Genomic DNA, 22,759 nt, shown 5'->3' on the forward strand with positions numbered 1-22,759 from the left:
CGTGCTTTTCTTATGTTTAACTTCAACAATTTCTCCTCCACTTTGCTTTCAGTTATTACAAAATCATTAAGTATCCTGCTACAATTTGATAACCTTCTGCCATTTTCAAACCTTAATAATTCCTCATGTGTGAATGTAGATGCAAAATACTCATTCAGTTTGTTTGCTATCTGAGCAGGATCACCATGATGTGGAAACTGATTATGAGAAATATTTAGAAAGGAGGGCTAAGAATAGGAATAGGGATTTTTCAGCTCCGAATTCTAAAAAGAACAGAGTAAATGAAAGAGAGCCCTTAATCAGATGCAGTGGAAAGTTCACAGAAAGTCCAACAGAAATGGCAGATGAGCTGAACAGTACGTAACAATGTCTACACCAAAACCAAGCTCAAATCCTTGGGAAAATTATAATGCTTGTTGTAGCACATGTTGCAAGAAAGCAAGCTTAAATAGCATAAGCCAACAAAAAAACACACCCCCTTCTCATTTCATTCATCCACCCGCTTGAACTAGACAAGGCAGGACTTGTCTAGTTCTGCCTTGAATCTGTTTAAGCTATCAATTTTTACAACGACAGATGGAAGTCTGTTCCAGCAATCAACCACCCGCTGGCCGAAGGCAAACTTCCTCACATCTATCCTACAGCTGTCTTTCCTCAATTTCAATTTATGCCCTCTCAGGTGATTATTCTGAGCAAGAAGAAGAATCCCATCAGCATTGAGCATGCTCAAACCATTCAAGACTTTATACATATCAATCAGATCACCTCGCAGGTGCCTAGCCTCCAGACACTGTAATTTGCAAAACTTAAGCCTTTCTTCATAACATTAGCATTAGTAGACGCATGATGGAAGAAAGCAAGCTTATGCAACATCAGCCAAAAAAAAAAAAAGAAAAAAAAAGCCATTCCCATTTCATCCCTCCGTTCATTCGATATACCTGTCCAGCTGAGCCTTAAATTTATTTAGGCTATCAACTTCCACAACAAGGGATGGAAGTCTGTTCTACCAACCAACTACCCGCTGGTTAAAGGCAAATTTCCGCACATCTATCCTACATCTGTCTTTCCTCAATTTGAATTTATGCCCTCTCAGGTGATTATTCTGAACAAGAGGAAGAATCCCATCGGCATTGAGCATGCTCAAACCATTCAAGGCTTTATACACCTCTATCAGATCACCTCGCCGGTGCCTAGTCTCCAGACACTATAATTTGCAAAACTTAAGCCTTTCTTCGTAAGAGCAACCCTTTGTTCCATTCACTAATCTTGTTGCCCTTCTCTGTACTCGTTCCAGCAGCTCTACATCCTTCTTGAAATGAGGCCTCCAGACCTGTATACAGTACTCAAGGTGTTGCCTAACCATTGCCTTATACAAGGGAATAATCACCTCCTTATCCCTACTAGAAAAATTCTAGCATGGTGTCTATATCATTGACAAGACACCATGAGCTACTCTTGCAGCCCATCTGCACTGCTGAAAAGACTTCATATCTGCCTGCACAATTACCCCCAGGTCCTTTTCACTCTCTCTACCACTGTCAGTGTAGTACCACAGAGTTGATACGTTCTGGGGTTACTGTTTCCCATATGTAGTACTTTACATTTGTCAATGTTAAACTTCATTTGCCACCTCTCAGCCCATCTGCTCAACCTTTCCAGATATTGTTGCAGCAGCAGCATACTGTCAGTAGTGTCCTTAACAATCCTGTCAACCTTTGTATTATCTGTAAATTTGGATATTAAGCTTAATATACCATCATCAATATCATTTATTAATACAGAAAACAACAATGGACCGAACACTGAACTCTGAGGGACTCCACTAATAACATTAGTCCAAGATGAGCAGTGTCCATTGATTACCACTCTGTCTTCTCCCCCTTAACCATCCCTTTATCCCTAGCAGCAATTTGCTTCCAACGCCATACTGCTCCAATTTGTGCAGCAGTCTTCCATGTGCAACAGTATCAAAAGTCTTTCTAAGATCCAAATATATAAACACACCCCTTCTCCTGCATCATAGTATCCAATCAAATTGTCAGGCAAGACTTTCCCTTAACAAAACCATGCTGTGTCCGAGCTATAATTGAAGTCTTGTCTAGATGATCCTGCAGTGCTTCTTTAACCAGTGCCTCCATTAATTTTCCTGGAACAGAAGTTAAACTCGCAGGTCTATAATTACTTGTGTCAGCCTTTGATCCTCCTTTGTGAATTGGGGTCACATTTGCACATCTCCAGTCTATGGGTACCTCCCCTGAGTCCAAAGAAGCTCTCATAATTATGGCTAAGGGTTTGCTTACTTCCCTTGCTGCTTTCTTTAATATAAATGGATAGATCCCATCCACCCCGGTTGCCTTTTTTATGTTATCCTCAACAATTTCTCCACTTTTCTCTCAGTTATTAAAAAATCATCTAGCTCACTGTCAGAGTTTACTTCACCTCTGGCATTCTCCTTCCTGAATAACTCCTCATGTGTGAATGTAGTTGCAAAATACTCGTTTAGTTTGTTAGCCACCTGAGCAGGATCATCAACAGTTGAGCCATCAATATCCAGTGGATCAATCTGATTCATCCCTTTCCTTCTAGAGTTTACATAGGTAAAGAACTCTTTTCTGTTTTTCTTTGCATCCTTTGCCAAGGATTTCTCATAATCTGCCTTTGCCTGCCTAATCTCCTTTGTGACTTGGTTACAGACCAGCTTATATCTATCATAGGCTTCTATGTCACCCATTAATTTATATATATCCCATGCATTTTTCTTCTCTACCATATGTCTCATTAGTTCATCTGACATCCATTTAGGCCTAAACCTTGAACAATATTTCTTAGTTGGTATGTAAACCTTAGTACAGGGGTGGGCAACCCACGGCCTTCTAAGATCTTATGTGCGGCCTTTGTCACACAAAGATGAAATAAAATCATTAAATAATCCTACTACTTTTAAACTAATATTTTTTAAAATTAAATATTCAAAACGTTTTAATAATAAAAAATTTATATATATTTTTTCACAATATAGAAACATTATTCAGATAATTAAAAAAAGAAAATACAAATTTTTTTATCTAAAAAGTAAAATATATCATGTTTAACTTTTTCTATTGTTTTTATGTATCACAAATGATAAAAAACGAAAGCTATTTAATAAAAAAAAATTCTAAACCTCTGTTAAGTTTGTTAAAATAAAAAAAATATTTTAACAGAGTTAATAATTTGACAAAAATATTTTTTTATTTTAAAATTTTAATTGTGACATCGTGATTTTTTATCTGTTGCTTTTATGTGCATATTTGTAACTATGAAAATTTTAACAACTGCATGTATGTATTCTTGTCTTGAATTTTGTAATCCTGTAATTTCTTATGTTTGATTTCACAATTGCTTAATTTTTATATTGCCCATCATGTCCAAAAAAGTTAAAAGGAAGTTGAATGAAGAAATCAGAACATTTAAAGAAGATTGGGAGATGCAGTATTTTCTTATTTCTGTGAAAGGCAAAATGGTTTGTTTGATATGTAATACAGCACTAACAACATTAAAAAAATACAATGCAAATCAACATTATCTATCTCACAAGGACCATAAATATGTAAAATTAGAAAGAGAAGCTCATAAATCTGCACTTCAAAAAATGAAGAAAGAAAGAAAAACAGCACCAGGAAAAGGCTTTTGGTGCTTTTATTAAGTGAGGAACTTCTGCAACTGATGTTACGTACAAAATTGCACATGTACTTGGAAAAAAAGGCAAATCATTTAGTGACATCGAAATGATAAAAGAATGTATTGTTGAAGCAGTAGGATGTTTAGATCCAGAAAAAGTTGACAAATACAAATAATTACCTCTCTCAAGAAAAACTATAACTAATAGACAACATTAATTAGCTCAGAATGTAGGAGAACAACTTCAGGTAATAATTCACTCTAAAGATGTATATTTTTCAATAGCGTTAGATGAAACCACTGATAGAAATGACTCTGCTCAAATATTACATTTTATTCGTGCTATAACTGAAGATTTTCATTGTTACGAGGAACTACTGGTTTTAGGTACGCTCACTGGAAGGACTCGTGGAATTGATATTTTTAACAACTTTAAAGAAATGTGTCTTGAGAGAGGACTAAACCATGGTAACCTGGTGAGTGTATGCAAGGATGGTGCACCTTCTTTGAGAGGAAAGCGAGAAGGATTTGTTTCATTATTAAAAAAAAGAAAAGCCCAATTTAGAAAAGTTAATTTCGTTCCACTGTATATTACACCAACAAAACCTTTGTGCTAAATCCTCCACATTGAGCAATTCTTTGGACAAAATTATTGCAATTGTTAACTTTATTCGAGTAAATGCTTTAAGACATCACCAATTTCGAAGCATGCTTATATTGGATGATGAGACATATAATGTCGACTTGCCATATTATTGTAAAGTGCACTGGTTATCAAAAGGACAAATTTTAGTAAAAGTTTTGGCTTTGCAAGAACAAATTAAAAAATTTTACAAGGAACAACAACAAGAATGTGATTTATTAGATGAAGAATTTTGTAGAAATGCTGCTTTTTTGTGTGATATTATGGAAAAGCAAAATGAATTAAATGTTTATTTGCAGGGAAAAACAAGACATATATATGACATGTAGCAAAAAATTCAGGTATTTCGAAAAAAATTTAATTTTTTACAAAACTCTTTTCTCTAAATCAGAAATATCTGGGGAACATTTCCTTCATTTAAAAAATATGTTAAAGGAGAAGAAATATGTTGTATGTGACACTTTCAAAGACTACATAACCGTATTGGACATGCTAATTGAAGAATACAATGATAGATTTTCTGATTTTGAAGAACATACTTTAGAAATGAAATTGGCGTATGAGCCACATTTAGTTGATATCCTGACGGCACCCACGGAACTACAGATGGAATTAATTGAATTAGGAGAAGATAATATGAAAAAGACTTTTTTTGATACAAAAAAAGATCCTATTGAAATATGGAAAAATGCAGTTGAATACCCATGTTTACGTCAACATGATTGTCGACTGATGTCTTGCTTTGCAACTACGTATTGTTGCGAATCAACTTTTTCATACCTCACACAAATTAAGTCATTTAAGGACTCAGATATCTTATATTCATTTAGAAGACCAACTCAAGTTGTATACAACTAAGATGGAGCCTAATATCCAGTTGTTATCTAATAAAAAACAAACCCAAAAATCTCATTAGTTAATTATCAAAAAAGATGTTTCGGCTGAAACAAATGCATTCTGATGAGTTTAGCTCATTAAAAATGTGCAATCAAAGTGGTTTCAGCTGAGACATCTTTTTTGGCAAACAACTCAACAACCAAAGCATCAAATCTTCAACTCATTAGTTAACTCATATTAAATTATTTTTTACAATAGTACAGTTTTTTCTAATTATTCTTGTATAATACACAGAGAGAATGTTAAATAATTGCTATAAATTTTCATTTGAATAACAATATAGAAAATAATTTATTATCTTTATAATTATATTTTTTTAAATTTTGTGTTCATATAAAATGTAGATGGATGTATTATGATGAGAATATTGTAAATATGTACGTTTCATTGAAATTTATTTGACTTTTCTATAGTTATATGTAATAAAATTTAACACTGATAATTAAGTATGTTTTACTTCGTAAGTAGTGGTTTGAAGGATCGGTGTGGCCTTTCCACTATTTCCGAAAATGAATATGGCCTTTTATTCAAAAAAGGTTGCCCACCCCTGGCCTAGTAGCTTCCAAGATAAATTCTTTGAATGCTTCCCATTTTGAATTTGCTGTTGGTAACATAATCAGTTGGTCCCACTGTATAGAATTTAAATACTGTCTCAGACCATTATAGTCGCCTTTAAGAAAGCAAAAACCCTTCCCTTTACCCCTGATGGTAATTACCTCTGAGTAAATCCCACTTCAGCACACTGTGATCACTGCCACCTAGTAGTTCCCCTATCTGCAGATTCTTAATGCATGAAGAATCACTACTGATAATCGATCAAGAGTATTACTCCCTCTAGTTGCCTCCCGAACATGCTGATGTTTGTAGAAAACAATCATCCAATAAATCCACAAAAGCCTTGCTAGTGTATGAGTGACCAATCCACAAATTCCAGTCAATATCTGGGAAATTAAAATCCCCCATTATAAGACTCTCTGATTTACTAGCCCACTCTATTTCCCTGTAGAGTTTCTTATTATACTCATCAGAGTCATTAGACCTATAGCACACTCCTACTCTCAAATTTGATCTCCCAATGCTTATGTCACACCATGACTCTACACTGCACTGTCCAGCGATGTCGACTGGCTTCACTTCCTTGGATTTTATGTGTTTCTTAACTAATAGCATAACCCCTCCTCCCTTCCTATCCTGTCTATCCTTTCTGTACACATTGTACTCCCCAAATTCCAGTTCTGCATTCCTTATATCTGTGTGACACCATGTCTCTGATATCCCACCAATATCTGCCTTTGATGTTTTGAGCAATACCTCAAATTCATCAAATTTATTTACCAAACTCCTAGCATTAGGTGTACACGCACCTGTTCCTATTCTTAGCTACCCTAACACAACCCATGTGTTTACTTGTACCGCAGTGACTCCCAGCAGTCTCTGAAATACCCTGCATCTTGTTTTCAGGCTGCTGCTCATTCCAATAGAAGTGGTACAAGAATCACTTTCACCTCTGCCAGTGGCTACTATTAATCTATTATTTCTTGTATCTCCCCAAGCTAGCAGTTTTCCAACCCACCTAACACTGCCTCGATAGCATCAGCAAATATTCTTGCACCCTTTCTATTTAAGTGTATCCCATCCCTGTAGAAGCAGTCTCTCCTGTTAACAAGTACAGACCAGGCTGAAAAAAATTCCCTTGAGCCTTGCACAATCTTTCCAGGGCCGAATTGATCGACAAGGCTATCATCATATACTCCCTCCTATCGTGTGTGGGCAGAATTGCAGACACTTTCAAATTCAACCCTAATTCACGGCTTTTTTTCAACTGTGACCTGTACTAGTTAAGTAATTCCGCTGGTCTCCTACTCTTAATATCATTAGTGCCAAAATGTACAACAATAATACCTTTTGTGCCCTTAAAAGATGATATCCGCTCTAAAAGTCATCAACCTTTGCCCCTGGCAGACATACCCTGGTTCTGTTCCCCGTTTCCCTGACAATAGAGTCACCAACAACTACTAGTTCCTGTGGGACCAGCACATTCTGAATTGGGGGTTGCCGCTGTGTTGCATGATGATCAAGTGCAGGCTCTGGCATTGATGTGGGCAGCTGAGAGCTTGATGTGCCCCTCAATTTAGATCCTTTAAGGGCATCCACCCAGTCCTTCAAGATCTCATATAGGCCCATAACAATGCTGAGTTGTTGTCTGATTTCCTTACACTCCTTACATCGCGCACACACACACACACACACAAAGACATCCCCCATTGCAATATCATGTTCCGTATCCGACTGCTCCACAAACATCAAGCAAGCAGTGCATTTTAAAAGGCTGTGATTCAGAGGGCAACTGCCCCCCTCAGTTCCCCCTGAGCCACAGCACTCCCATTAGCTTGAGCTTTTTCTTTGCTGCTCTGGTCTGAGTCATGATTTCGATTTAATTTCAATAAAATTTCAATTTCAGTACAAAATTATAACCCTAAACTTGTATCCCAACACAGTTACAACACTATATATCTATGTATATTTTTCAGTATCGAGTATTATCTAAGAGTTTCGTTTATATAACTTCCGTATCAAGTTATGTATTAATTAATTATGTTATGTTTGTAAAATCTAAGGCGTTATATGTATTTAGTTAAAAAGTACAATTTAATTGAAAACGAAGTTTAAAAAGATTAATAGATTTTACTGATTAATTGACAATATTTTATAATATAATATACTATAATATACTAAGCTAAAGCTATCTAGTTCGGGATATAACGTTGTATCGTATAACAATGGCGGCAAGTTAAGAATGGTAAATCTACGGACACTTAAGTATTAATTAACTTCCAAAATCTTGCTGTCTCAATTCAGAATAAACCAAGGATCTTGACTAGGTCTATAAGCTACTTATAGAAAATAATTTAATATAACAATTGGTCAATAAAGTGGCTAAATATGGCTAAAAAACTTCTTGTTCAGCAGAGCTGCAAAACTTGTAACGTGTGGATTGGATACCCTTACCGATACTAAGTAATAACCTACGAAATCTTTATCTAAGTTAAACTTTAAAGTATCATAACTAGGAATATAAAGCTACTCTAGAAAATAAGTTAATATGCCAATTTAAGCTAATAAAACAGAAAAAACTTCTCTATTTCGAGGAGCAGTAAAAGCTTTGCCTGAACAAGGCTACTCTCGTTCCTGTAAAATAAGAAATCTCTGAAAAGAGGTTGTTAGAAAAGCTATTGAAGTTAAAGGAGGACAAGCTTTGGGGGGGGGAGGATGGTATACATTCAGTTATAATTCAAAATGCCGCATATCAGTGTATCAAATGCTTGAGAATGTTAATGAGAGTGTCATTAGACTTCAAGCAGGACTTGCACTAGAGAAATCCTATTATCTCCCTAGTTCCCAAAGTTGGTGCAGGCTGTTAAGAGGAGTTCAACAACTATAGGCGAGTGAATCTGACTTTTGAGTTAAGAAAGATCATGGATCTATGGTTAAGAATGCGTTTCACAACCATCCTGATAAGAATGTCATCTTTAATAGATTCCAATATGGGATCATTAAGGGAGGTCATACTAACCAATCTGGTAAATCACCATGATGTAAAAACTTTTAATGCCTTTCCTCGTGGAAAGATGAGCGAATGGAGTTACTGGTCTTACATTGGATCGCATGCTGGTTAAAAGGAGAAAAGATGTCACAGTAGTGTAACAAGTGTGGTGTCTCAGAGATCAATGTTGGTTCCTCCTATTTTTAATTTTCATAAATGATATGAGGAGGATATCCAAGGGATGTTGTCAAAGTTTGCTGATGATATGAAGGTAGGAATAGTGGTTAACAATTCAAGCCAAGGCCATATTGCTTCAGAAAATACTTGGATTGGTGGCATATATGGTCAAAAAAATGGCAAGTAAAGTTTAATGCTTGTAAATGATAGGTATGCATTTGGGGAGCAGAAATCTTAGAATCATGTGCAAGCTAAGCAGTTCAGAACAAAGGAGACTTAGTGGTTACAATTTAGTCAGACATGAAATTTTCCATGCAATTTACATTGCACGGAAAATATGTGTGACTAGACACCTGTACATGATTTATAGGATCTTTGTTAGTAGGGAGAAGGTCATCATTATCCCTTTATGCAAGATAATGGTTATGCTGCATTTGGAATATATTTTTTTTTTATGTGAACCCCAAACACGAGAGGTATTAGAACCTATAGTACTTATACCGTGTTTGTATACAGGTTTAGAGACTGCATCTAAAAAAAAAAAAAAAAAAAATAGAACTTCTGGAAAGAGTTCAGAGAAGGGCAACCAAATTGGTGGTGAGTGTAAAGTGATGAGCATATGAGCTTACAAGGGGTGGACTGCAAAGTTTGGCAACTAGACATCTAAGGGAAGATCTAATTGAGGTATGTATGGCCCTGAAGAGGTTGAGTAAAATGAATGAGGAAGGTCTGTTTTCCCTCATAGGTAAGACAAAGAACCAGGATAGAAATAGAAAATCTCAGGGAATATCAGAAGATTGAATCTCATGAAGTTTATCTATGAGCAGCAGCAGTGAGTCTCTGGAGAAGTTCAAAGCAGAATTGGATGGTTTATTGTGGGAATGAGAATGGTATAAATATTGTTTTTTTTTACTATTATATTATATACTTTTTTTTTTGGTTGATGAAGAAAAAATCCACTTCCTTGTATCATTTGTCCTTACTAATACTAATAAATACATGGCAGGGAGATGTCTGGGAGTGTGACAAACTGGCTAAAGTGTAACACCTCTGAATGATTGTTTCTTGGGTTGTATCTGTGGAATGGGATCTATGATTGTGAATAGCTGGTGTAAACATTATCCTGGGGAACTGGATGGCTGGTATTTCCTTAGAGGTTTCTTTTGGCAAAATGAAGATGGGAGGTTATTTGATTCTAAAACAAAATATTGGGGTTGAAGGTTCCCCTCCTGTTTCATCAATACTTGCTATCCAACATGTTCTTGTGACCGAAGTGATCCTTTGTGATGGTGATATTGCAAAGACAGCTGTCACTGAAGAAGTGGTAAGAAAATACGATGAGACATTTGATCCCATTATATACATATTTCCAATTTTGAAATAAATATAATAATACCAACATAGGTTTTGAATGCTTTGTTATCTTCAAAAAATATCTAATGAAATGCTTCTTTGAATGCTCTTCAATGGTAGGATTAATCAATGGACAGAATAGGAACTATATTTGAGCAACCAAGTACGTCAACATTGTAGAAGATTGAAAGTTAGGTCAGGCTTATCCACTTTCCCAAACTGGACTTTCTTGTCATGTTCTTTGATCCCAACTTTAAATCTTCTGTATTATTCATCAATATAAACTTCCCTGAAACCATATTAAATGTGGCAAATACACTCAATGGCCAAAAAATTATAAATTATTATTCAATACTTAGTAGTGCCCTTTTGTGTGAATTACAGCCTGTACATGTCAAGGTATGGATTCCACTAGATGTCTGAGGATGTCTAGCTCCAGATTTGACCATTCTTCCAACAGGATATTTGTCAGCTATTGTATTATGGTTGGTAGAGAACTGAGAAGCTGAACTGCTCTTTCCAACATATTTCACACATTCTCAATTTGATTCATATCTGGACATGTCAAGGTATGGATTCCACTAGATGTCTGAAGATGTCTAGCCCCAGATTTGACCATTCTTCCAACAGGATATTTGTCAGCTATTGTATTGTGGTTGGTAGAGAACTGAGAAGCTGAACTGCTCTTTCCAACATATTCCACACATTCTCAATTTGATTCATATCTGGAGAATTAGGTGACTAGGGTAGATGTTGAAAATGTTGGGAATGTTCCTCGAACCATTGAGATAACTTTTTTATGGGAGATATTCCATTGTCTTGAAAAAATCCATCGCAATCCAAGGAAAAATGAAGCACTGCAGTTAAATCAATCTGATATGACAGAAAGATGTTCACTGGAGGTAATGCAACCTTCTAACAGTACAAGGGGACTAAGTCCATACTAACAGATACCATCTTCAGATGTTTAGGTGGTAGACACAAGACAGTCTGAATGCAAGACTTAATTAAGTTCATGGCATGCTTCCACCTTACTACTCGTGTAAAAAAGTGCAAATAATTTTTTTTCATTTGAATTTTTTTTTTTTTTGGCTGATGCTGCTTTTGGCTAAGCTTGCTTTCTTGCATTAGCATTATTGCTACTACTAATAATCGAGACTCGTCTGACGATGATCTTTTTCTACCATTCTACTATCCAGTCAGTGTTGGTGGCAGCATTCCAATCCAATTGAATCTTTCAATTTTTTACAGAAAGAAGTGCTTTCATATAGGCACGCGAATACCAAATCCTAGATTCTTCAACTCCTGCCGCAGATTTCAGTTGAAAATAGGTCTTTCTTTGTCTGAATTGAATTTTTAAGTCATTTGCTGCATACTGGACCTTACTGCAGTCTTGTATTTGGAGTACTGACATTCTGCTGCATTTCTCCTTTGCATTCATTCTCCTTTTGTCTTCCACTCATTGTATACTTTTGAAATGGTTGCTTTTGACATATCAGTGATTTTGTTTGTTTTTTCCTTTCTGAAAATACCAAGTAAAAATTGTAATCAAACCATGTGACAATTTACAATTGCATACCATCGCCCTTGTGGGTAGCACAGGTTGGTAGGATCGGCGTCCTCCCCCACACCAGGTGGAAAAGATCTGAGTTTGAATCCCGTTTATGATGGGAGGAATTTTTATGGATCTTTTTCACAATGTGGCTGAGCTAGTTGGTCTCAGGCAAGGGTAGCATGGTTTATTTCTTCCAGAAACTCTGGGTTTTCATCCAGCAAACAGAAAAGCGACCTTAGAACATGCACAATTTAGAGATAATATACATGGAGCAACATAACCTTAGTTGTCGATGCTCATAAAATCCCAACAACAACAATAACAGCATACCTTCTCTTTAATGGGTTTTGGCACATTATAGCCTTAGTTGCTAATGTGCCAATAAAACCCAACCAACTAAACCAAACCAATCTCTTTAATTATCTATTGATACCAATTGCAAAAGGTTTCTAAATTTTTGGCCAATGAGTATACGTTCACGTGAATTGTATATTTTATCCTGTTGATTTCTCAAAATCTGTTTGGTAGAATCAGAACATACATGATAGATGATGAGTCCATTGCGTTTGGCCATTTTTTTGTCTTTCCAAAACTGATCTCTAGAATAAATGCAGTCGTTATATAACTCCTCAGGGTTGTCTGCTGTGGGGGAATCAAATATAGGCAGGAAGCTTAATTAAAAATTTGCCCTGCTTCAGTCTCAAGAGAAGCTCCCAAATGGCATCTTCACATGTCGATGCTCTGGCAGTCACTTGACCCTTACCTCCTAATGCCAGCTCTGGTAATGTAGATCTAGATGTGAAAGAATGTCCTTACATGTAACTTGCGTTTTTGTGGCAAAATTGTACCTTGTAGACTAAAACTGTAAATTTGTTTGCTTAATTTTAGTAAAAGTCTGCACAACAGATTTCATCGAAAGCCATTGGGCACAATGCCATTATATATGTGTGTTATGTGCCAGAGCAAATAAAGGTAGAAACACATTATTATCACGTCACATGAATCCAAGTGAGCTCACATGAAAACATGCCAAACATCAAATTTGTGAGAGCCATATTTCCCATTTAGTTGTGTTGATGGGAGACACACTATTGTCATGCACTGTATATCCTGTGATATTGTAGGCCGGCTCACGTTTCCAAGAGCTCACATTTTCTGTTTGAACAGAAATTTCATGAGGTGCAATAGCATGAGCAAAGGAAAATGGAAGAAATGCTAATAGAAAAAGAGATTGAATAAGGTGCCTGCATCGTATCCAGATATGATCATAAGGGAGGCATGACAACCAGGTTTTTAAGTGTTTTTTAGACAGACCTAGGAACACTTATATGCATACACTTATGCGCATGGTTCAGGGGACATATTCCCTCCTGAATACACCCCTGTAAGGTGCTATATAACTGTCACCAAATTACCGAGATCAATCAACATATGCGGCAAGAAATAGGAAGAGATTTCAAAATGACAGATAAATTTAAAGTTTATTTTTATATTGGCTATATACATCTGTATTGTTATAATTAATTAATAAACATCTTCAAGTTAGTGTGAATGACAAACATATGCATATTTTATTTTACTATATAGGAAATTATTGTGAATTTAGTGTTGTTTTACATTTAAAAAAAATCTAGGTATATGGTTTTTGTTTTTAATTTTGTATTCTTCCACGACGAACTGTTGCTTGCTGCCGTGGAAAGGCACTGGTGGTACCGAACCAGCAGGAGATACAAAATAGTCTTTAATTGTGTCTCGAATTTGGAAAGCTTCAAGTGTAGCATTTCTTTGAAGGAAACCTAAATTCTGTAAGGTGGCATTAGGTGGTGAAGATTCTATTTCGGCAGGCATTTCACTTTGCTTGCATAACATATTGTGAAGGCAGCATGCAGCAAGCACAACTTTGTCAACTGTTTGGGGCTGTATCTTTAAAGGCCTACGAAATACTCTCCATTGAGCAGTTAGAATGCCAAAAGCATTTTCTACTACTCATCTAGCTCTGGACAATCGATAATTGAAAATGCTCTTAGTGTCATCTCCTGAATGATGTTGGCTACAGGGCCGAAGCGAATAAGTTTTTAATGGAACTGCTTCATCTCCTACAATAACATGTGGATATAGCTCACAATTTTCAAATAAGGGAGTGGCAGCAGGTACATCGAGTTGATTGGACTAGAGTTTTTTTTTTTTTTTTATCAAAGTTTGGGTTTGAAAAAAACACTTCCATCACTGTTTCTACCATATAAATCTACATCAACTGCAATAAATTTACAATCAGGATCTGCAAGTGCTAACAGCACAATAAAATGAGCTTCCTTATAATTGTAAAAAGGTTGAGCGCCTGCATTAATTGGGAACTGAATATTTATATGTTTTCCGTCTATGGTTGCAATGCAGTTTGTGAAATTCCATAGTTTCTTGCATTTAGCTGCTCAATTTTTCCATAGCTTTTCGCTTGGTTCTGGCATTGCAATGAAGCCCAACTTATGCCAAATGGCATCACATCGATCACTATTTTTCGAATTGTATTGAAACCTTTCTAAATCTTCAAAATCTGAAAAAGAGGATGAACTGTGGCAATTCATTTTGCTTGAGCTTCCCCCAAAGAGAACAACGTATGTAACGTGACTTGATAATAATCTGTCTCCTACGACCGATTGCACAGTTTCACTAAACAGTGAATTCACATAAACGTCATAATAGTGTGTTTTTACCTTAACGCTATGAGTCACCTGCTTGCCGGACGAAAAACCCGAGTTTCCGAGAGAAAAAAGCATGCACCTCTCTCTTGCGACCAAATAACTCAGCAACGCTGTGAAAGAAAAGTCCAATAAAAATTCCTCGCGTCATTAACAGGATTCGAACTCAGACCTTTTCCACGCAGTGCGGGAGGATGGTGATAATGCCAAATGTGGTACCTGCAGGAGCTACTTTATATCGAGCCAAAGATCTGCGTAGCTAATTGACACCACATAATTGCCATTTTTCAAGCGGATTTAGCTCGAAAAGCAACGTATTATCCACCCTTCCATATTTGAGATTGGGCTCTTCCCAAGAACTCCCATGGTGCTGTACAGTTTTGTTCCCGGGGGCAGTGTAAGTGTTTCATGTAATGCAGAGAAAAGATACATTTAGAGAGGATGGTATTTATATCATCATTCGCTAAGCATAAATTAAACACAAGATGAATTTCTACTGCGTTCAATAGCCCATTGAATAATGCACACTTAACACCTACAGTCGCTCAAATTCAGAGAATTAAGCAAAATAGAATTTCCAAGGTCAGACTACCGCTGCCCAGAAGAGAAATGGTGAACAACTGCCCTTATGTAATCGATAAAGGCTTTCAAGGCCGATGTTACAAGAGTAGCGGCATTGATTTAGCGGCGTGGTACGGTACTGTTTAATGAGCGATGGACGAACACATTCTTTTAGTGAAAATGGATAGGTGATGTGGGAAGTTTTTTTTTTGGCTGATGCTTTATAACTGTGTTTTCTTGCATCATTTGCCACTACTAATATCGACAGAATGCTATTTTCAATTGCAAAGACATACTTCGCGCATTCTCAATTCCAACAACGAGAAACCATATAAGCCAGCGCTATTAAATGAAAACATTTGTTTGCCATATCTTATTTTCAGCATTAAGCAATAGATAGGGATTCATTTTCTTTAATTTTATGAATTAATATCATTAGCTTTAATTAGCATCGATAGTTAGTGGCAAAAAATGCAAATGTCGAGAAATTAAACCATCATATTTATCCAAATACTACTGTTATATATATATATATATATATATATATATATTTTTTTTTTTTTTTTTTTGAAAACACGACGGATGCATCCTATTTTTTTGAAATTTAGGTAAGTTAAAAATAGTTTGGGTAGCGCCTCCTTTTTAGTACAATGTAATGGCAGTTTTCTGCAGTCAGCAGGTATACGTAACATTCCTGTTATTCTTTACTACCAATTTTTTTTAACACATTTTTTCACCTTTTCTGTTGACAACGTGAAGAGTAGCATTTTAAAATATAGAAGTGTCTAATTTCACTCTGTGATAGGATATATGAATATTGTTTATGAAAATGTAAGGCACTTCTGAAATAAAACTTTTAATCAGAGGTTCACGGGGTTTTTTTCAAAAAAAAAAAAAAAAAGAAAGAAAGAAAGAAAAAAAACCCACTATTTTGTTTGAAACATTAATTATTTCATCTTACAGTCTCTGATACATTTTTCATTATGTTGAAATTTTTTTCTGCTGGATGATTCCGATTTCTTCAGCTATTTTTCAAAACCTCCTGTTGTTCCCACATGCGGCGCTCCCATATCGTTCCTCAAGTTCCTAGATTATCCAAAAGGGACAGTCAGGTTAATTAATGACTCACTAACTCTCCTCAAAAACTCTGCCCCCTCAGTCGGTTGTAGTGGGCAGCACAGTGGTTATAATAACCATCCTACTTTACACCGGCTAGAAAGGGTCCGGATTCGAATGACGCCAGGACTTTTATGGGCAAAATGTTTTCACTCCGTGGCTGAATTAGTCGGTATCAGGCGAGGACAGCAAGGTTTTTGCCTTTGGAAACTCGGAGTTTTTTTTTTTTTTTTTTTTTTTTGCCAGCAAAAGAGGCAAACCGACCAGAGAACACATGGAGTTTATGGACATATACACATGGGTAGACGAGATTGTTCTCGTGGTGGCCTTAATATGATGTTCCCCCCCCCCACTTTCAGTTACATTAACTTTCAGTTTCTGCTGCACGTCTTGTCTGCTGATTTTCAAGGGACACTTCTTCCAATTGGCACCTGCAATTCTACTCTTCTCTTCCAAACCAGTCGGAACACGTGCTTTAACTAGTTGCCATCCAACCAATGTATAACTTCAAACTCACAAAAGTAACTTTTCCTCTTTTTCATTTATATGCCTTTTGGTTTGTGTATCTTTAAAATTACAGTCTACAGAAATTCAAGTCCAATGTCAACAAGTATATTCTACCTTCTCGGCCTTCAACCCATAGAATCCAACCCTTAGCACTAGAATTCTTTATATCTTTCGTATCTTGGGTTATCATTAAAATGTATAAATGGTTAATGACAGTTCTTACACCTACCTTGGTATATCTAAACTCCGACACATCTGTCTTAGCTGGGTAGCTCCGTCTCGTGGCATAGGAGTACCTTGAAGACTGATGGCTCTGCGGAAAGATTTTCCTTGAGCCCTATTAAGAGGAGGGAGATGGAGGCAGGATGGCCTAGCAGCATCCTCTGGGGTTGGTTCGGAGGACGCTGTCAGGATGTCCTTGGAGACTGTCGTGGTTGGCAAGGGGCTGGACTGTACAATATGGGCAAGGAGCTGCATGATAGTCTGAATATCTGTCGTGAGCCTTGTTTCGATTGTCCTTACCTGCCTATAATCGTCATAATATGAATAACTTTAAAGTGTGCAGTTTATCTATATTCATATACGTATTTACATATGTAGGCTAACAAAAATAAAGTAATAAATGTCAACAAGTAACATTTCCTAATAATAATAATAATAACAGCAACATCAATAAATAATGAATATTCATCATCAAAACTGTTACTTCTTATTTATCCTAGACAAGTATCTACTCAGGGTCATTAAAAAATCATTTTAGGGTTTGATCCGTTTTCAAACCTTTGTATACAATGATTTGACTCTTAAAAGCAATTTCATTTCATTAAATTAATTACGATATTAAAAGAATATATTCTCATCAAGTTTTAGCATGATAGATATTTGGAATCAGTTCACATAGTCTAGTTGCACGTTGTGTTATCAAACCATTTCAGAACACTGCTAAGAAATCTACCAGAACTCAACAAATTTTAGTTGTCTTGAACGCCAAGGGATATATACATTAATCAACCCGCAGAACAAGGAGAATGCATCTTTCACGATTAGCACACTAGTTAATGATAAGAAGTATAACTTTTAGGTAGTGAAACGATTTGATTAAGAAAACCATTATCAACGTTGGTGGCTTAAAATTGAAGTTTTACAAATTAAAAAAAAAAAAAAGAAAAAAACAAGTATTTCTTTCTGGATCCCATCACATTCCCCTTATCTTTCGCATAAAATGAATTAATGCTCTGTTTCACATTATGCCCTGACTTTTCTATCTTTTCATGCGCACAGTAGAGTATCCTGGCCACTTCAACAGATAAATTTCCTCTTGATGAGCTAATGAATTTCTGATCTATCCTTTAAGGAAGGAACTGAAAAGTGAAAATCTGTCATTTTGCTTAAGTCACTATAATCGAATCTACCAAATCCGACAATCCATTATCTGACACCAACCACTTTCCCGTTATGGTTAGGGAAATGGGAAAACCAGAAAATCTCCCAAGAATCATTAAATTTAGTACTGAGTTGCTGTTGTTGATTTAAAGATGCATCAGTATTTAGGCCATATTGTGCTGTATGTATTTATGTATTGCGCTGCGTGTCTTTTGTATCACGTATGTGTTCACAAGCCTGCATATTGATTGGAATTTAAAAACCGGTGTAACTCACGGAAAATCTTATTCCTTCTGTCTAAGATCGGCTGAGTACAGTATTAAATGAATTGCTTCAGTCTTCGACAGGTGAGAGAGAGAGAGAGACCTGTCACTTTATATCTCAAACAGTGAAAAAGGGTGAACTGATGTAGCCCATGCCTTAGATAGCATCTGGCATTACGGCATTCTAGATCCACCACAGTTCTGGCTTATGAGCTACAACAATAAGAGAAGTATCACAGAATAATTTTCGATTATCTATTACAAAAACGAATCTTTCTTTCTCGTTTTCTTTCACAAACATTTTTTTTTTTTTGAACCTGTGGTATCCAAACGTTGCTCCACTGGTATTAAGCGGCCGAATGTGCATTACACTGCCACCACTAGCCTGTATATTGACACCTGGCAGGATGGGTCCATAGACTCATGCCGTTTTCACCATATTTTGATCCCCACATCAGCGGGGAACAGCAGGAACAGGGATTCACCAGACCTGACAACGTTTACCCAATCCTCCACTGTTCGGTGTTAGTGTTCATGGCCCCACTGTAACCGTATTTTCTTGTTTTTTTGCTGAGAGCAGTGAAACCCAGTTCTATTATCGGCTGTGATACCGCACAAATTTTGAATCCTACACAAATGCTGTCGGCTTCTGTAATCTTCTGGAATTAATGGGCTGTTTCTGATCACAGGGTCGCAGTTGGCGGAATACTATTTGGTTCTTGGACTAATCTCGGTATACCCGAGGCACAGTTTCCGAGATACTTCGATTGTCAATAGCCATGTTCGAAGGAGTCTCTTGTCTCAGAGGTTTGCCTGGTTCGTCCCCTGTGAGTTCTTCCAGGATATCGAAAAATATAAGGTCTTCCTGGACTTCGCAGCTGCCGTTGGCTTGCGAAGGAAGGGTCGATGAAAATAAGTAAACATGTAAATATGCAAATAGTTTTTTAAAGTTTAGAGAGTTCTTGGAGTTTGTTTTGTGTTGATATTTAAGAGTTTACACTTTTATGTTTTGAAGTTTAAGATTTATAAAAAAAAAAATAGTGATTCATTTATACACTAATTTTACACAGAGGTAGATTGTAAATGTTCGAGAATCAAACTAGTAGAAGTTTATTAATAGCTAAAAGTGTCATAGAGAGAAGGGTTAAATAGTAGAGATCCGCCTCCTCGCGGCAGGGGCGTTAACTTGCTCTCCTATGCCTGACTTGTCAGGCAAGAGAGTACGGCTAAGAATCAAAAATGATAATTTAACAGTAAATAGAGATAATAAGCGCGGATGAGAGGCGATTACACTAGTTAATGCTCTGGAAGCGCATTAACTAGTGTAGCGTTGAAAGAAGATGAAGATATTCATACCAACTACCATGCCTGGTTAAAGACACTTAGTATTTTGTCTTGTCCATTCTCGCATTGAATTTCGCACATACTTTCCCATAGTATCTAGCTTATTTTAGAAACAAACGTCACTATTTAAAATAGACATCAAGTGATCACCAGACAGCTTTCCAAAGAGTACCCTCACGGCTCAATTTTAGGACTTGCCTGTTGGAATATAGTTCTTGATGAGTGATAACATTATTCCTTTCCTGACTTCACATCCATAATGTATGCTGATGACCGGTTTTGGTGGTGCAAGGCAATTCCTGATGACTTGGAAACTAATAATATTATATGTAAGATGATATTTCAAGACCTGACTAACTGGTATTCCTACAACAGGCTTACAATTTCAAGAACAGACGAGTAAAATGATGCTTTGCGTTTTGTATAAATAAATAGATAGTGTACGCGTATATTACTATTGATGTGTTTAGTAGATAAATAGTTTGTGGTTACTTTGTGAGTTCCAAGGGCTAACTGTTCCACATACTCGAAACATCTAGTTTCAGAAAAGTGAAATTTAGTAAAAGGGATATCCAGACACTCGTATCAAATAATCCAGATATCAAAGAAATAAAGACAGGATGTGTAGAAAAATAAAGACATTCATTCAGTCCCCAAATGAAAAGTAAATAGAGAAAAAAGTAAGACGGAAGAATAAAACAAACCATAATGGCATTTTAAATGAACTATTACCGAACTATAACAAAAGTTTTCGCTGCGGTTAGCTGCTGACTCATTTTTAGCGAATTGTCTTATTACACCAAGGAGAAAAAAGTACATAAATATCGAATAAAATTTTAAAGAAATATGTTGTATATTCATTGCTTACCCCTATCCAGAGTATTATTTCGCTGTCTTACACCAACATAAGTATTGTTGGTGTAAGACGGCGTAGTGGGGTGAGGGTATCCGAAATTAAAACGTCTGTAATTATAACACATGATAACTGTCAGGGTTGTTATACCACGGTACATTAATTAAAGACTAAGATAAACGATTGTTACTTATTTGCGAAAACATGTATGAAAAATTACGTCAGCATTGAAGTTTCGACTAGCGAAGTTTCACACAGTTCACATAGTGCATTAGTCATCACGAGAATTTCCTAATATTTAAATATATTAGGTAATGATTGTTACAGCAGACTGCTCTTAATAGGCAGGATTCTTAATAACTGCACATCTCATTGTCTGTGCAATAGCAGTAATTACAAACCCATCAGCGAAGGTGGCTTTCCCTTACGTACACATGCATTGCAGGGAGTCGGACATTTTGAAACCCAGAGAGCTGGATCTAAACAAAGAAAAACTGAATCATTAAACCTGAGTTAGCGAAACTTTAAGTTAACAGACGTACCTACTGAGGTTATCTAATTTTGCTTCTAGGACGTGAGTATCGGTTCGACCGGGAAGGGGAAAAGGCTGCTGATGGGGTGAAGTAATTTCGTCTCCTGGACTGGGTCCATTACCTGAACTACAGGACATGGGAATGGTCATACTGGAACTAGAACGCGGTCCACTACTTGAAGTACGTACCGCTGGACTGACAGAGGATATTAAGCGTCCCGGTCCTGACCTCGGTCTTCGTGCCATTTCATCAGCTGGTGCCGAAGGCGGAACAGACAAATTGGCAGAGACACCCGTTGGACTGAGCAGTTTACTAGAGCCTGGAGTGGATGCAGCAGAACCTGTGTGAGAGACTGCAGATATATCTTTAGAAAATTATTTACTATTTATTTGAAAGAAAAGGTTTTCACTGAGCGTCTATTTAATTAGAATTTAACTCTGATACCTTATTAATGAAAATTAATGAAACAGAAAGCAGCAGATATATCTACGAAACAAGTGAATTCGAGAAATGCAGCCCTGTAAAAATTACTCAAGCAAAGATCAATATTGATACAATACTTAGTTCACTAATTATCTTTGTAATTAACTAGATTTAGGTTGCCTAACTAGGAAAGTACGCTATTGTTACTGTTATTTATTATTATCATTATTTTTTTTATAATTTTATTTTGTTTTTTTGGCCAAAGCAACTAGGTCACTGTACTGAGTTTGTATACTGCGTGTATTGTATGGTCAATTTTTTTTTCGGATGAAAAACTCCAGTTTTCGAGACAAAACCACGCAACGCTATCGCCGGAAATCGATAGATTTGGCCACGCTGTGAAAAAGTCAATTAAAACATTCCTCCTGTACTAGAGAGAATATTGGCAGGCCTTTTCCACACAGAGGGGAAAGGTCAGCGATCGCAATCACAGCTGCCAGTGAGGGCAGGGACTTAAGCGAATGTGTAGTAGTAGTAGTTTGATAGCTTGGTTTCAAACAGAGCAGGTCAGCTAAACGAGGAGGAGGAGGAGTTGGCATCTTAAAGGCACAATGCTTCTCCCAAGTTAACTAAAAGGAAACCCTATCCACAGCCTTTGATGTATCCAGACTTATATTAAGGAATATAATATAAATTCTTCACTTAATTCAGGTCTATGTTCTGCTTTTACCTCAGACTACCATCGTTCGTGAGCATTTAATTACTTTGAGGGGCAATGAGTTCATCCCTTAGCTGAACGCCTTATCTACCCGGAATTCAATATTTTCGGGCTGCGCCACAACTTTGAAACATCCTTACACTGCTATTTAGGATATCTGGACATGACGCTATCGAACCCTGATCGGATTAGAGGAAATAATCGATTGGACTTATTTGTTCAATGCCAATTCTAATCGCACCAACTTTACACGTGCCTTGAGTGACCAGGGTTCAAGCCCGTGAGTGATAAATACGGTGCTGTTTCTTGTATTCTCTCTCTACCTTGTGAACTTCTTTGACCGTGTGTGGTCGTCTCGGAGTATAAACAGAAAATTTATTTATTTATTTATCAGTTTCTAATTTGATCATGTCCCTGTGGCTGTTGCTATTGTAAATATACGCACTTGTTTTGTGTAAATATTGTAAATAACTGTAATCGTGCTTTTTTGTACATCCTTCTTATATTGAAATAACTGTAATTCTTTCATTTTT

General features: G+C 36.5%; 1 protein-coding gene across 1 annotated transcript in view; it reads right to left on the bottom strand.

Annotated features, from left to right (window-relative positions):
- Nucleotides 1-22,759, bottom strand: part of LOC150079616 (voltage-gated inwardly rectifying potassium channel KCNH6-like) — a 597,553-nt gene that overhangs the window by 28,783 nt on the left and 546,011 nt on the right. The window contains exons 16-17 of the mRNA XM_090383538.1: nt 21,095-21,437; nt 16,939-17,235 (exon numbers count right to left, since the gene is read on the bottom strand). Coding sequence (XP_090239664.1) covers nt 16,939-17,235; nt 21,095-21,437 — 640 coding nt within the window. The remainder of the gene's footprint in view (nt 1-16,938; nt 17,236-21,094; nt 21,438-22,759) is intronic.

Source organism: Mastigoproctus giganteus, chromosome 10, assembly GCF_048544385.1.
Source record: "Mastigoproctus giganteus isolate SK-2022 chromosome 10, ASM4854438v1, whole genome shotgun sequence".
Lineage (NCBI taxonomy): Eukaryota > Metazoa > Arthropoda > Arachnida > Uropygi > Thelyphonidae > Mastigoproctus > Mastigoproctus giganteus.